The sequence below is a fragment of the Erpetoichthys calabaricus genome, chromosome 5 (genome assembly GCF_900747795.2).
Source record: "Erpetoichthys calabaricus chromosome 5, fErpCal1.3, whole genome shotgun sequence".
Taxonomy (NCBI): Eukaryota; Metazoa; Chordata; class Cladistia; order Polypteriformes; family Polypteridae; genus Erpetoichthys; species Erpetoichthys calabaricus.
Window position 1 is genome coordinate 240,301,681 of NC_041398.2, and position 15,189 is coordinate 240,316,869.

The following is a 15,189-nucleotide window of genomic DNA, read 5'->3' on the forward strand; positions in this document are numbered from 1 at the left end:
TTGGCATTTACAGTGCCAAATTACAAGTGCCCATTGGGCATTTTTCACCAGTTTGTTCTTTGCGCATATTAACTGATGACATTTATTCAAAGTATCAGTACACAGATTCAAATGAGACTCTATGTGCAGCTCTTCTCTTGGGTACAATTTGCATCTGTGCCTACATACTGGTGTGCCGTTTCCATTGCTGGAACAGCATTTCAGAAATACAGTGGGCACATCATAGTGGTGTGTGGTATTTACAGAGCATCAGTTCTGGTAGGTGATCATTTCTACAATGAGCATGTAACACGACCCAGTCATGCTGTCAAGGGTAGTCAGACAGCATCTGTGATAATGTGACTTCATATAGCGCGTTTAATAATGAGCCCCATCCCAGATACATTTACACTTATGGATCAATCACATTTACATTTTTACAAAAGGAGCACAGGCACATGACACAGCTCACTCTGGCCATACAAGTATTCAATTCTTTATTGTCATGTGTACAAGTATCATGTACAATGAAATGCTTACATGCATGTGCCTCCGCAGACAGGGAACAGACACAAGTGACAAAATAAATATACACGTAGAATAAATAAAAAATACAATGAGTGTCAGAAAATGCATGTGCAAGGTAGCAGTAGTAGTAGCAGTGGAGGTGACAAGATTACTGTCTGTTCCTGAGTCTAATTGCAGTTGGGTAAAAACTGTTCCTGAATCTGGAGGTGCATGTTCAGATGAACTTTAGATACTTCCCAGATGGGAGGAGGGTGAAGAGTGACAGTGCAGGATGGCTGGAGTCCCACCTGATACTGTTTACCTTCCTGAGATAGCATGTGGTGTGGATGTCGTGGATTGCAGGGAGCTGAGTGCCTGTCATCTGCTGTGCTGTTTTCACCACACGCTGCAGAGTTCTGTGATCCTGAACTGAGCAGCTGCTGAAATAGGATATAATGCATCTTGTGAGGATGGATTCCACAGCTGTAGAGTCTGCACAGGGTGGTGGGTGACATCTGGGCCTTCCTCAGTTTCCTGAGGAAGAAGATGAGCTGTTGGGCTTTCTGAACTAATGCTGCAATGTGACTTAACCATTTAAGGTCATCAGTGAGGGTCACCCCTAGGAACGTGAAGCTGCTAACCTGCTCCACAGCCTCCACTCCGATGCAAATGGGACGATGCTCCCTGACCTGCTTGTGGAAATCCACGATTAGCTCCTTAGTTTTGCTAACATTTAGGGTGAGGTTGTTGTCCTGGCACTATTCTGCCGGGAGTGTGACCTACTCTCTGTAGGCCGTCTCGTCGTCCTTGCTAATCAGACCAATTACAGTGATGTCGTCAGCAAACTTGAGGATCGTATTAGAGCTCTACTTAGCAAGGCATGTCATAGCTGAAGAGAGAATAAAACAAGGGAATCAGCACACTGCTCTGTGGGGGTGCCAGTGTTGATGATGAGGATGGATGAGGAATTTCCACCAATACACACATGCTGAGGTCTGCCAGTGAGGAAGTCCAGGACCCAGTTGCACAGTGAAGAGCTGAACCCCAGATCCAGGAGTTTAGCGATGAGCTGGGATGAGACGATGGTGTTAAATGAGGATTTGTAGTCCACAAACAGCAGCCTGGCATAACAGTTCTTGTTCTCTAGGTGAGACAGAGTAGTCTCATGGAAATTGGATCCTCAGTGGACCTGTTGCAACAGCAGGCATACTGGAGAGGGTCCAAACTGTCAAGGATTATGTTCTTAATGTGTTCCAGCACCAGCCTCTCGAAGTACTTCATTGCTATGGGAGTAAGTGCTACTGTGTGGTAGCAAGTGGTGGAGGCTTAACCTGTCACAATTTGATTTTATATAGTGCCTTACAGGAACATTGCAATTTACACTTAAGGTGTAGTTGTTGCCATATTTTGATGCAACTCATTTCCAGTCGCACAGGGAGTTAAAGGTGAGGATTGAACCTGTATCAAAGTGTTTTTACAGCGCCTTTGCCTAGCAATCCCTCTCCCAAATGCTTTATAGTCAGAGTGAAATTCTTACTAATCTTTACAAACAAAAGCACACGTCATGTACACCTCATATAATAAGTCACACATGTAGTCGGGGTGGGAACTGAAGCTACAACAATAGCACCTTACCATAATGAACACTACCTTAGGTACCTTTCACTTATGGATCAATAGCTTCTACATTTTTTACAAACGAACCATAGGCAGATGAGTTACTCTTAGCCATACAAGTAGCCAGTGGTGGAGAATGACAACTGTAAGTTTATATAGCAGTGCTATGAGATGTGACTCATTTACACTCAGACAGGTAGTCAGTTGTGGGGAGTGAACCTGTGAGTTTATTATATAGAGTCTACCCTAATGAACCCTATCCCTGGTACCTTACACTTACAGATCAATCACTTTTATATTTTTACAAATGGAGCACAGGTACATAGCACAGTTCACTCTGATTCACACAAGTAGTGACAATGTGACGAGATTTTTATAGCACCTTGCAATAACATAATCTACACTTATGATGCAATCGTTCCCAGATTTCTTCAACTAGGTCAGTACTATGTGACATGACTCATTTACCGTCACAAAGAGAGCCAACGGTGAGGACTGAACCTGTAACAAGTTGTTTATATAGTGCCATTGCATAGCTGACCAAATGTTTTACAATTAACATCGAAGTTCTTTAAACATTTTTACAAATAAAAGCAGGCATGTGATGTGATCCTCTTACAGTCACGCTTGTAGTCAAAAGGTGGGAACTTAACCCGCAACAATGCAATTTAATACAGCACCCTGTCATAATGAACCCTATCCTAGAGGCTTTATACTTCCTGAACAGCTTAGTTGCTACCATATTTGTACAAACTGGGGCACTCTCATGTGACACGACTCATTTACAGTCAGACAGAGGACTCAAACTGTAACAAGGTATCTTGAGAGCACTGTTCCATAGTGAACCCTCCCCCAGATGCTTTTACAGTTACAGTAAAAAATTTTTCATACATTTTTACAAATAAAAGCAGACATGTGATGCAAACCTCTTAGAGTCACACATGTAGTCAGAGGTGGGTGCTGAACCTGCTACAATGCGACTTTATATAGCACCTTGGCATAATGAACCATATCTTAGTTGCTTTTATAAATATTATATTATGCAGGACAAGCTTAGGCATTGCCATGTGACGTAACTCATTTACAGTTAGAGACAGGCAGCTGAATCTATAACAAGGTGTCGTTATAGTGCCTTTCCATAGTGAACCTTCTCCCAAAGGATTAATAGTTATTGTACAATTTCTTCCATAATTCCACAGTTTGGTGACTGGCTGCTGCTGTGACACTCCAGGGTCATCCAAGCAGTCAGCTTTGGGTTTAGTAGGCCATACTGTTATTAAAGGGAGCTTGTGACTCACTGAGTATGAATGGAGACTATGATGCCAGCTTTGCCTGTGCTCTTTTTAATATTATGGCACACACTATTCATCTTCACCTTTTCCACTAAAATACTTTTTTTGTTTCATTAAAGATCTCTTTGCTCACCTGTATTACTGCATTACAAAACTCAAGGGAATTCATGAACTGGACCAGAGCTGGAACCTGAACCCAATCTTCTCGCTGCAGGCAGTGCCAGTCCTCACTGTGCACTTCAAACTTGGTGGGGAGGGAAGAGTAGAGACCACTTAGACCAGTCGCCAGCACCTATAGTGGAAGACAAAAAAAAAATCAGAGGTCATTTGGCAGCCACAGGATGTAAACCTAACAGTGAAGTGAACATGAACATTAGCATGAGACAGCCAGGAGTGATCAGAGAATGCATGCAGATTGTTTGGTTGATCTGCAATAAGACTTGAAGTTTGTACTAGGGAAATATCTTGGACTTTCAATGGACGTCTGAGATGGTGCTCTGGTGGCAGTGGTGTTATTTACAGTTTTTTTTTTACTATATATCTGAAATATCCTATATTTAGTCAACCTAACAGGATTTAATTACAAGTATATTAAAAGCATGAGCAGAAGACAGAGGGGTCAGAAAGAGAAGGAAAAGGTAGAAAGTCTAACATTAGAATCCCTGAAGCCTACAAAAATATTTGTAATGCCAGGCCACCTTAAATCCCCTTGCAGCTCCTCATCAGTGTCTTTGTTTGGCAAATGTGTCAATCGGCACAAGCAGCAAGCAGCCTGCTATCCCATCCACCACCGACACAGCTGAAGTCAAGTCAGATGCAAAACTCTCAGAGCTGATGTCTCTTTATCTGGGGGCTAAGTGTCGAAATGTAGAAGGTAAATAATACTGTATATCGGTATTTGGAATACATACATTTCATGTGTCAGCAACGATCTATGTAAACGTAGGATGACAGGAAATGTGAGGCAAGAGAAATTGAACACATAACTAATATAGAAACGTTTTTCATGTTATAGTAATAATGACAAAAAGCTGACATGAAGTGTATAATGTGTGAAGACTGAAGTCCAAATATCAAATAAACACTTTCACAAAATGCATACAAAACAAGTATGCTTTTATTCAAGAATATAACCGAAGGAAAAGAAATCATTCAATTTACATGTTGCTGTCAGCCTAAATGTCAATCGATATAAAGTAGACATGTCCGCTTGACTGGTGCAGAGGTAAGAACTGCAGTCTTGTAATCAAGAGGTTGCTGGTTTGATCCCATAAGGTCCTCCCCAGATTCACCGTTTTGAGTAGTGAGCTGCAATTATTTTAACTATCTTACATATAAACGTCTGCACATGAAAGTGTGTCTGTCTGTCTGTCCGGCCCGGAAGTGCGAGGCTACAGCATGAAGCTCAAAGAAAGCGACTCTGTCGCCACAGTGAAACCGCTGAGAAAAGACAGAAAGTCGCTTAGCTGCTAATACACAAGCGAGGTGAGCACATTGGCAAAATGAAACCTCCAAAGAGAGAGAAACTCGCTTAGCCTCTGATGGACAATGGAGACAAGCACATCAGCAAAACGAAACCACCGAGAAAAGAGAACCTCGCTTAGCTGCTAATACACAACCACTGCAATTGATTGATTGATTGAAGTGCAAGAATCCATGGTTTCTAGGAGCCCGAGCTTTTTACAGCATGGGCTTACAGAGCTAGTTATATAATAAAAACATACATTTAATCTGAGCCTATAACACCCAGTTAAAGTTTTTGCTATTTGTAAAAGATATCGCTGAAGCGTATATGTATACTTGAGTTTAAGTCGGGTCCTTTAAAATGAAAAATCAATCAGAAAATCAGACCCCGACTTATACGCCCATTCAAAAATGACACTTAAATTTTTTTTTACATCTTCTTGCTTCCTCCAATCTCACACCAGTTTCTCAGACATATCCAATTTTGTTCAAGCAGCACAGTTACCAATTTCTTTTGCCACTTCAACGACTTTTCATTTAAAACCAGCTTCATATTTTCTTCTGATTGAACGCTCCATCGTAGGTAAGGGTTGCACTTATGATAAAGGTGTATGAGAGTGTGAGATACAAAAAACACAAAACAGTGCAAACTTCGCTTTGGAATAGTTCGGGTATTACCGTGTGGTCACATAGGCACAATAAATAGAAATAAAGGCCATGTGCTCGGTGGTGACTCTCTCAGGTTGGCGTTAGCATATCATAATCTCTTGGGCCAATAGCGTGAGTTTTCCGCATTCGACTTATACGACCAGTATTATAAAATACCATAAATTAAAATCAAGCCCCAACTTATTAAACACAAGTATATATGGTAAGCAGACACACAAACTCTGGTGAATTATGTCTTCTTGGTATCTTGTTGTCACTTGAATTTTTTATTCAGTTTTATTCTTGAATTAAATCACATTTGTTTTGTTATCCCAACTGTCCTCTACCACCAAAAAAAGAGAAAACATACGATTGAGGAGGCCCTAGGAAAGCTACAGAAAGCTAGTGATACAGAATATGAAGGCCTTGAGTCACAGTTTTGACTGAGAAAGATGTGTTTTCTGAAGGACTTGATGCTACACTTAACTTTTGAGTACTGCTTAGTATATTTTTGAAGTGTCGCAGAAAGTTCAAGCATCATGCGTTCAATTACCATAGCCAGATGCTATCTGCTGCAAGTTCTCCCTTTGTTAGTGTACAGATAAGTGTTCTTTCCAGTTTCTACTTCTTTGCGTACCAGATCAAAGTTTCACATGAGGAGCCCTTTGATTGAATGTCACTGGCTATGCACATTTCCGCCGGGGACTACTCTTTGATCGAATGTATTTGTAGAATGCTACCTCACGCTGCTCTTTGCAGTTTCACTTGTATAAGAGATACTAGTTGTGTTTCCTAAGACAATAGGCCTCAGTGATAGTGCAGTTGGTTAATCAGACACATCACAAGTACAATGTGACTAACACCAGGGGCTAATATTATTAATTCACTGGAGCTCCTTACTCTTGAATATACTACATACAATTCAATTCCTCATGAGTAAAACATTTGAGCCATGGATCAATTCTTGCTTTCATGGTGACTGACCTTGGCTTATGTTGATGGTCATTGGAAAAAACACAGTTTTAAACAAAACTGTATGCTTTTGAATTGAAACAAGTAATTAGTAAAAATAATGGGAAAGTTTGGTATAAATATAATTTCACCTATAAAAATGGTAGCTTCGATAAGATTTAAATGTACATGCTTTGCTCTGTAATCTTGTACTTCTACAAAGCCTGGGTAGGCTTTCGCAAATGCAATATACACCTTTAAGTCATTACATACAGCAGGCATGCGCAACTTTTCCGCTATTGACGGCCGCACTACAGACTTTTTACTTTAATAACGGCCACACTACAGACTTTTTACTTTAATAACGGCCGCCAGTAAGTCCAAGTAAACTTAATAATGTTTTATGATTTATGTAAAAATTTACAGATTACACATTAAAACAGAGTATGATATATCTGACAATATTCAATTTACTGGTCTACATATGTAAAAAAATGTCTACGAAACGTCATATAGGACAAAAAACCTTTACAGCAATTGTTTCAGGAAGTTTGGAAAACATCGCCATTAATGGCTTCCTTGCTCTTGCATGTTTGCAGACAGACTTGCAAAGTCAGGGGACTCGCTGGAGACCATTAGGAGATGGCAGTGCTACATCGAATGCTACTTCCATTTGTTTATCCACGCTGCACCATCTCACCCCATTTCTCCCAGGAAATGCGGAGTAAGCTCGAGAGTCCCTAGGCCTCAATGAATATATAAAGGGCAACATTTTGGTCAACATACCGACCCGGCTAAGGAAGGTTCTGCGGTGTTTGAGATTCTACACTTGCAGGAGTCTAGAGACCCCAGAGTCCAAATCGGCTTTCGGCGTCACCATACCGACCCGGCCGACAAAGATTCCGCGGCGTTGAGACCCCTTACTCGCTGGAGTCCAGAGACCCTACACCTGCACGGCCGCCATTACGTACACTTTAATATACACGTCCACGGCCGCCAAAGTCCTTGCCCACGGCCGCATGCGGCTGTACGGCCGCAGGTTGCGCACAGCTGACATACAGCATTGATGTTTACAGGCTGCACGTTTACGAGTATGTGGCCCAAGCAATGAACTTAATGTTTCAAGAATTGTACAGAAAAGAACAAGTGAAAAGAAATAATAATGTCCACTTCCTCTATGTTCTGTCCATGGGTGACCCCTTTAGTGAGCTGCACAAGTATTTAAACTGAGCAAGGCATGCTGATTCTCCCCACTTGTGCTGAACCCAGGGCTTTGCAAACTGGAGCATAGTGACACAATACAGTTTGACCTGCAAGAGAACATCCCAGACCTCCGCCATGTTGTATGTATTTCACATTCAAGGGCCACCCAACATTCTTCAAAGTATATGATTATAAGTGCACTTGTCCATCCAAGGAGGACAACCCCCCCACCACCACCCTTCTAATGTATATGCATTTTATGCTGAATCACAAAGAGTAAGAAGAAGCTGACAAAATAGGGAGGACTGCGTGTACCCAAGGATACAACTTACTAAGCATGTCTTACTTGAGCTTTGCTAAACTTTCATTCTTCCACTTTGTTTCTGGTAGTGGCTTTTATTTGAATAAAGTGGCAGCATCGTTTCTTTGGCCAAATTCCTTTCCCATGCTGCACTTTTAGACCCCCTCCCTTCACAATAGATAAGCAAACACCAGCACACAAAACTGACATAACTCTGGATATTTGAACCCCATCTGGAATTATTTCGGGAATCTGCCATGAAAGCAACCAAGAATGAGTTTCCAAAAGGACAAGCAGGCTCTTTAGCTGCAGGCTACTCGTTTATCATATGAAGGGCTGAAGCTTTTTGAAATATGACCGCCATAACCGATTAGTTTTATGGCACCATCTGCACACTATGGAAATCGTCGTGGCCTCGGGAGGCACTACATTTAGTCAACAGACCTGCTTGGCTCATAAATCACAAATGTGTAATGTAGCAAAGGACCTGATCGCAGATGGTGTGCCACAGGATTACCGTGGGCCCAAAGGTAATTCAAAAATGCACCGTGATGGTCATGGTGGCACGTAGGCCTAAAAGGACCCCCAGTGGAGAATTACAATGAAATAAAACTCATTTAAGTAAACACCCAAAATCTCACGCCAGCAAAAGTGCTTGCCACAATGCGCATTTGGAAAGGAATGGTGGAAGAAATCTCAATTAGAAAAAGACGCTTGTGTATCCACTAACTTCAAAGAACTTAGCCAGAACCAGCAAAATATGAATTACTTTCATTTCATATTTTAAACAGCTGCCAGAGCTTAGGAGCATTTATTGATGCTACTTCAGGGTTCCAGCGTCCTCACCTGTTGTTTACAGTGCAGAGTTTGCATGTTCTCCCAATGCCTATTTTACATAGCATCTTTTATTAGGTGATACCATCCCAAAGTGATTTACCAATGTGAACCCGGGTACAAGAAATGACACACTCAGCCATCACAATGGGAGCTGGTGGCGTCACTCATCTCATACTGAATAACATCCAAAACTTGCTGCTATTGAACAGCCTGAGCTCTGGCAGGTGTTGTAACTCATTTAGCTCACAGTCACGCAAGACTAAGGAATCTCTGTAATTTTATATTGCACCTTTTAATAGTGCATACATAAAAACAATAACATCAAGTTAAGTTACAACGATCCCTAAAGTCCTACTATCTACCGCATTTGTTAATTTATCCTATGTATCTATGATTCTGTGTGTTTAAAAAGCTTTTTAAAGTTTGTGTAAAATCTACCCTTAACTTTCCAACTGTGTCCCATGTTCTTGTTAAAGAAAGTAAAAGCTGGGATCCACTAAAGCAATCGCCTTTATAATTTTATACATTTCAATCATGTTACCTCTTAATTGCCATTTGGTTTAACTGAAGAATTTAATCTTTCTCATTACTCCCCTGCAGTCCCAGAATCAGCCTCTTCTCTGGACTTTTTCTAGCACAGCTATTTCTTTTTTTGTAGCCTCGAGACCAACACTGCACACAGTACTCCAAATAAAAACCTCACAAGGGTGGGCAATATAAGCAAAATTGTGGACAGATTGGTTGGTACTATTGGTTGCCTTACAGCTCATTGAAAAAGTGTTGTGTGTCTCTTGAAAAATGATGGAATGAAAAGCAGTTTTCCCCTGAATTGATTGCCTTTGACATGACATCAAGTAAAGCAAGTGTGACAAGAGATCAATTATTGCTTATTCTACAAATATATTCTATATATGGCCTTGACACATTTGTTGGTTCCCCCAGAAAATATCCTACATAATTGGACTCGAGTGATTTCACAAACTAGCGGGTTTCTACAATTCATATCACACATGTTGCCAATGGTGCAATCAGTCATTCAACCAATTAAAATGGAGAAAAGTTGTCACTTTGCTGTTTGGTATCATCATGTATCCCACACTAAATGTGGATAAGAGAAAGCAATAGAGAGAGCTGTCTGAGGAGATCTAAAAGAAAATGACAGACACTCATGTTAAAGGCAAAGGCTAGAAGATCATCATCTCCAAACAGCTTGATGTCCCTGTGACAACAGTTGCAAATATTATTAAAATAGTTTAAAGTCCATGAGACTGTAGCCATCCTCTCTGGATGTGCCCACAAGAGGAAAATCAGAATGGGCAGAAGAATATTGAGAATGGTAGACAAAAAGCCAAGGACAACTTCCAAAGAGAAGCAAGCTGAACTCCAAGGTCAAAGTCCATCAGTGTCTGATCGGCAATTGGTTACTTTCTGAGTGACTCAATGAAAGAAAGACCCAGAAGGATTCCACATTAAAAGTTCAGACTGGAATTTCCTAAAATGCATATTGGCAAGTCACAATGCTTCTGGGAGAATGTCCTTCAGACAGATGAGTCAAAACTGAAGCTTTTTGGCAAGTCACATCAGCTCTATGTCCCAAGAAGAAAAAATGAAGCTTTCAAAGAAATGAACACCAGACCTACTATGAAACATGGCGGAGGCTCGCTTATGTTTTGAGGCTGCTTTGCTGCATCTGTCACAGGGTTCCATGAGTGTTTGCAGGGAACAATGAAATCTCAAGACTGTCAAGAGATTCTGGAGTGAAATGTACTGACTAGTGTCAGAAAGCTCTGTGTCAGTCACATGTCATGGATCCTCCACCAGGATATGGAGCCAAAACACACAGCCAAAAGCACCCAATAACATTGATGAACAAAACATTGTACTATTCTGAAGTACAAAACCAACACTGGTTTGATGTGTGGAGAGAAGAATGCATGAGGTAGCATATTGCAGACGGAACAAGCTGCGTGTATTAATGCTGGCAGGGGCTAAATGTATAACGTTTGTTAGTCATTCATACAAAAATACAGTATAAGCATTACATAAACAGTTACTAACCCTGCCCTGTTCCATTTCTCTTTTCAGTATCCTGCTGTGCCACTTGGTACCACTGCTCTGCTACAAAGCTGTTATCCTACCCTTGGAAACACACCTGCAATACCAGGAACCTTGGAATCAACAGATACAAAGATTTTGTTGTCAGATTAGATGGCCCAATGCATACTCTGCTGTAGAATGTCCAACAGTGGGTGGCCAGCCAGTTGGCCGAGGCCTCCAGGACTGAGACTATGTATGACTCTGTCTGTTATAACTGACTGTGGAGTCCCCAGAGGTTTATTTTTTCCAAGGGCACTGCAGAGTTTTGAGTTTTCCTATCCCTCAACTGGCCAGTTCAACAATTAATTAATGGACAGATAGTGCTGGGCTCCTTTAAGTTTACTCAGTTTTAAATTACTTTATTTTCCTGTTCTCTCTTGACCTGATAACCCTTCAGAAAAAAAAGGAATCCTAACAGATTGTTAGATGTACAATTAGGCATATTACATGGTGGTCTTGCATTAGGAGTCCATGTCTGTGGTTTATTTTTTAAAATTTGATACGTTTTGACAAAAGTTCATATTGGATGACATCTTTTGTCTTCTTTGTGTCACAATAGTGGTGTCATGTGACCACGATCGTCTCACGGTCGTCAAGGAAGGGACAATGTTTAAACTCAACATTCATAAGCTACCTTACCCTCAGTGAATATATAATGAACAACGTCTCTCTGTTGCATAGTTTGTGTCTAATCCAAGTAGGCCCTATTGTCTACTTCATGTCACTATTGACTTAATGCCTTTGTTAATTTGGACTGTTGATTTCAAGTTCTGACTCCTGGTTTTAACCCTTAGTTTCCTGACCCAGTCTCTGCTTCATGTTAATCACATTCTGCTTGTTTTTATTTTCACAGTAATCCTATGACACATTTTGTGTTCAAACAAGTTTCATGCTTTTGACAATGTGAGCCATGATAATAAGAAGTGATTCACTCAGGAAGTTAGGGATGAGGCTGAAATGTGTGAGGTTTTAATTGTATATACATTCATGTGAAAAACATATTGGGCATATCAATATTTGATCTTTATTTAAACAGTATATTTATATAAAGATGTTAAAGAGGAAAAAAATACAATGAAAATTTCACTTTGTAATAATTTAGTCAATGAAGAATGAACATCTGGCAGTACCATCTTGGCTCTAATAGCTGGCATTGCCCCCTCAAGGTGGAGCTTCCCATCACTGTCCTACAGTCTGTGACATCAATGAGGAGAAAGTTGTTTCCACTTCTTCATGTAGAATTCTTTCAGCTGCGCAATGTCTGAGGGGCGTCTTGTGTGCACAGCCCATTTCAACCCTCCCCTGAGCAACTCGACGGGATTCAGATCCAGGCTTTAACTTTGCCATTCTAAGACCCTCCATTTCTTTACTTTCAGTCAATCTTTGGTGGAGATATTGGCATGTTTAGGGTCAAAGTCATGTTGTAACGTCCACTTTCAGCTGAGCTTCAATCTTCTGACTGATGGTTTCTTACTATACTCAAACACCCTCTGGTACAATGAAGAAATCAAAGTGGATTCAACAATCAGGAGCTACCCAGGCCCAGATACATCAAAGCAGCCCCAAACAATCACATTTCCATAACCATGCTTTACAGTTGCTATCAGGTTCTTCTGTGCAACTGCTGTCTTTGGTTTTCACAAAATGTCTTCAGGTACTGTGGCCAAATAACTATCTTTTCTTTGTTTGTCCAGACCACCTTGTTTCAGAAGTCATTGTCTTTGCCTAAATGTTCATCTATCTTGTTTCCTCCTGGCAGACATCCCAAGTCTATCTATCTAACTTGTGCAGCTCCTTTCTAATGGTAGAATCGTACACTTCGACATCAGTAGTGGCAAGAACTACCTGTAGGTCCTGTGATGAAAGTCTTTGCTTCTTAAGAGACTATTTTTCACATCTTCTGCTCTTGGGCTGAACTTGTCTTTTTTAAATTTCTTCCCAGACTCCAAGCCATCTACAACCTTACTTCTGAAGGCCTCAGACTGTTCTTTTGATCTTGCATGGTGATAACACACACTTCAACAGCAAAGAGCTAACTAAATGAAATGCCTGAGGTTTAAATAAGACAGCATCAGACAAGAGCCCCTCTAGTGATATTCTAATCCTCTTACTTTTTCCACATGTGAAATTTGCATTTATGTTTATTTACATTACACAATGGACTACAAAATGTAAATGTGGCTTGATGTTTGTTATATAAACTTTAGCTACAGAAACTATTTGAATAAAGATCAAATCTTGATGTCCATATATGTTAAAACAGGACATGATGTACACACAATTATAAGCTCACAGTTTTAATTTCCATCCCAAACTCCCTTTGTCTCCTTTTCAGTGCCTTACAGTACTGAATGCCATGCTGATGAGCTTTACAATTATAATACATTTTGTTTTGTTGTACAACTAGGGGGCTTCGCCTCCTGCTTGTTTTGCTCACCAAACCCCCGGCCTGCACTGCATGCCACCCACTTTGCGTCTCTGCTGCTCGAGTATGTGGATTTCACTTTCACCAAACAACAAATCTTTTAATTCTCGTGGATACGCCTCTTCATTGGGAAGAAACACTACTTTTCCCTGATGGAAACACAAATTAGACAATCTACAAGTCTCTGACTTAAAGTTTAAATCCGAACAATATATTCAATCTCTTTTCGCTGTTCCATTATTTCACCGAGTAATAATTTCCGTTTGTTTGTGCTAATGCGATCTTTACTATCATTTCTTTGAGACCTTCGAATTTTAGTATTTTCATAATCTCTAACCTGTTCTGCATGTGTATCGTGCCAACGTTTTTGAGTTCTTTACGACTTTCTACTTTCTCATCTACTCTTTGTCTTTTATTTCCGGTCCCGGGCGTAGTTAAATCTCTTGGCACAAAGTCTCATCTCGCAGGACTTTAAAGTATCTCTGAAAAAGTCTTGTCTCTTCCCAGTATTTTTTTATATAATAGAGAGAGTTACATTGAATTCTGGACGGAAGCAGTACCCTCTACTTCACAGGCCAGACAATCGGGACCTCATCTGAAGTAACAGAGAGAACCTTGCGCAGCAGGCTAGGATGCGTCGTAAAACCAGCATGGACCAATAACTGAAAAAGCATACTTACTGGACAAAAGTAGGTGTTCTCCACGACATGGTTGGCGACAACATGGTTCTCTGCTGACAGTGCCATGATGAATAGCAGGGCATCACGGGCTTGCTGACCAACTGTGCCCTCGCGATGAATGAAAGGAATAAGAAGGGAGAAAATCAGGAAGTTAGCTGCACCCTGGTCCTCGCTGGTATGAAAGAATAGCTCCAGAATTGAGGGGTCTTTAGCCAAAATGGAACAAAGCTGATTGAGTAGAATGACAAGTTCAGCTTCCACGGACGGTGTGGCCGTCCCAGAACAGGAGCTCAGCAGCATCATCAGGGGTCGCAGGATGGGTTTGTGATGTAATAGGGGCTGCCGGGACTGACACACCAACATCTCGTACATCTTCAGCTGTTCGATCTTCATGTCATCTGTGAACTCCCTCCGCAGGCTCCACAAAAACAGCTTCTCCATGACGTTCTCGGAGACCACGAATTCCAAGATGGGGCCCATGGCACCAGATTGCCCACATTCCTCCTCCATCATGAGGAACAGCATGTGCTCCACATAATTCTGCACAGCACTGGCTTCATCGATTGGAATGGGGCCAAAGCGGAGGCTGCTGCCACCGACTCCAATACCGGCAGTGTTACCGTTGCCACGCAGGGGGTCATGCTTCTCAAGGATCTTCACCACCTGAAGTAACAAAAAAAAAAAAATATGAAGTTTTACAGGGAAAACTTAACACAAACTGGAAATTCCTAAATATGAACACAGCATCCCCATTGTAGATAAGGTGTCAGCATGGCAACATGTCATTTCAGAACAATTCTGATGAGAACAGTCATTCAGTCCATCAATCTCACCAATTCTATCCCCCTAACTTCTCCAAGTCGAGTTTTGAAGGTCCCCAAAGTTTTACAGTGTATCCCACTACCTACCTACAGTGCCTTCAAAAAGTATTGAAACCCCCACAATTTTTCACGTCGTTATGTTGCAGACTTAGGCTAAAATCATATAACCTCCTTAGCGTCAGCCCCAAGCGTCACTTGGGCTGTAAAAAAAAAAAAAAAAGTGGTTAAAGCATTAGTCCAGAGTGTCCCTCGGGCAGCGGTACAAAGATCTTTTGTATAAGACGTACGGATTACTCGGGCTGTAAAAGTGTCAATAGCATTAGTGCCCAGCGTTACTCGGGCAACGCTTTAAGCGTGTCTTGCGTAA

General features: G+C 41.1%; 1 protein-coding gene across 4 annotated transcripts in view; it reads right to left on the reverse strand.

The window, feature by feature from the left end:
- fhip1aa (FHF complex subunit HOOK interacting protein 1Aa) overlaps positions 1–15,189 on the reverse strand; it is a 126,774-nt gene that overhangs the window by 34,596 nt on the left and 76,989 nt on the right. For all 4 annotated transcript variants that reach the window (XR_007935090.1, XM_028802698.2, XM_028802699.2 and 1 more), the window contains exons 4-5: positions 14,002–14,664; positions 3,529–3,687 (exon numbers count right to left, since the gene is read on the reverse strand). Coding sequence is in view for 3 of the 4 variants with exons in the window: in XM_028802698.2 (XP_028658531.1) it covers positions 3,529–3,687; positions 14,002–14,664 (822 nt within the window). In the remaining variant the exon portion in view is untranslated. The remainder of the gene's footprint in view (positions 1–3,528; positions 3,688–14,001; positions 14,665–15,189) is intronic.